Below are 1,146 nucleotides of genomic sequence, written 5' to 3'. Positions count from 1 at the left end.
CAAAATTAATTCAAACTCAGTTTATTTTTTTTTCTTCAAGATTGGACAGATTTCGTCTTTCACCTTTTCTTTCTCTAATATATTGAGCCCATTCCTTACTGTTAAACACATTTACCCTCCAAACCATGATACCTCGCTACCCCAGACATCTCTTAACTGCCTCACAACTGGACATTACCAACCCCCCAACCATTGACAGCCTTCATTCCTTTCTTACCTCCATAATCTCATGCCAATTCGACCTAGAGTCACACCAATTCCGAATGGCTGATCCATCCACCAAGGGCTTCAAATCCCTTCCCTCCTCCACTCCTTTACCAGCTCCAGTACCGATCCTGTCTCCCAATCGATGGAAAACGTTTTGGTCCCTTCGCATTCCCTTGAATGCACGGAACACCTGGTACCGTGTTCTCCATCACAAAATCGCTACTGGTGAAACCCTTCAACGCCGCTTAAAAGTCCCTTATGATGCCACTTGTACCATCTGTAGATCATCCATGGAGACAACAGAACACTTTCTCTTCGCCTGTCCCATTAAACGCTCCTTTTGGACCACTGCTCTCCGTACATACATGCCACCGCCCATTAATCAAAACAGTTACTCTAACTTTAGAAAATTCCTACTCTTAGAACACTACCCGTCTCGACAACAGCATCCTCTTTTTCCCGACTTATCTGTTCCCCAAGTATTTGCCTGTATGCTACACACCATTTGGTACTATCACTATCAGCATCTTTTTCAACACACTCCTTTCTTACCTTCTATCCTTCTCTCCTACCTCCAAAAATCCCTTTCCACCCTACAATCCCAAGAAACCTTAGATCAAGTTCTCTAAGTTGTATCCCATATATCCAGTCTTTTTCCCCTCTCCCTTTATTTAGGTGACGTTTAAAGGACTTTAAATAAAGCATTCATTTGCCCTAAAAAAAAAAAAAGATTTCGTCTTTCGTCGACTTTGTTCATCTATTTTGTTCCATCCAAAGAAAAGGTATGGCTAGGCGTCATTTTTGAATTCCTATGGCCCACGACGTCCATCACTGACATCAAAGAGGCTCTTCTGTCCCTGGACTTTTCGGATATCTGGTACTCCCAAGTCAAAGGCATCCATCCTTACAGAATCCTACTTATCACCCTGTCTCAAATAT

The 1,146-nt window shown here is 42.6% G+C and overlaps 1 protein-coding gene across 1 annotated transcript; it reads left to right on the top strand.

The window, feature by feature from the left end:
• Positions 1 to 263: 263 nt before the first annotated feature.
• On the top strand, positions 264 to 836 carry AGE2_2 (ARF GAP with effector function(s); the record flags this gene model as incomplete). Its single annotated transcript, XM_064829321.1, has 1 exon — positions 264 to 836. One exon carries the CDS (start codon positions 264 to 266, stop codon positions 834 to 836), a length of 573 nt encoding a protein of 190 aa, XP_064686523.1.
• Positions 837 to 1,146: the final 310 nt, after the last annotated feature.

Source organism: Mucor velutinosus (genome assembly GCF_035048745.1).
Source record: "Mucor velutinosus strain NIH1002 chromosome Unknown tig00001563, whole genome shotgun sequence".
In the NCBI taxonomy this organism is placed as follows: Eukaryota; Fungi; Mucoromycota; class Mucoromycetes; order Mucorales; family Mucoraceae; genus Mucor; species Mucor velutinosus.
The sequence above is the reverse complement of the archived record's forward strand: the minus strand, read 5'-3'. Positions and strand labels throughout refer to the sequence as shown.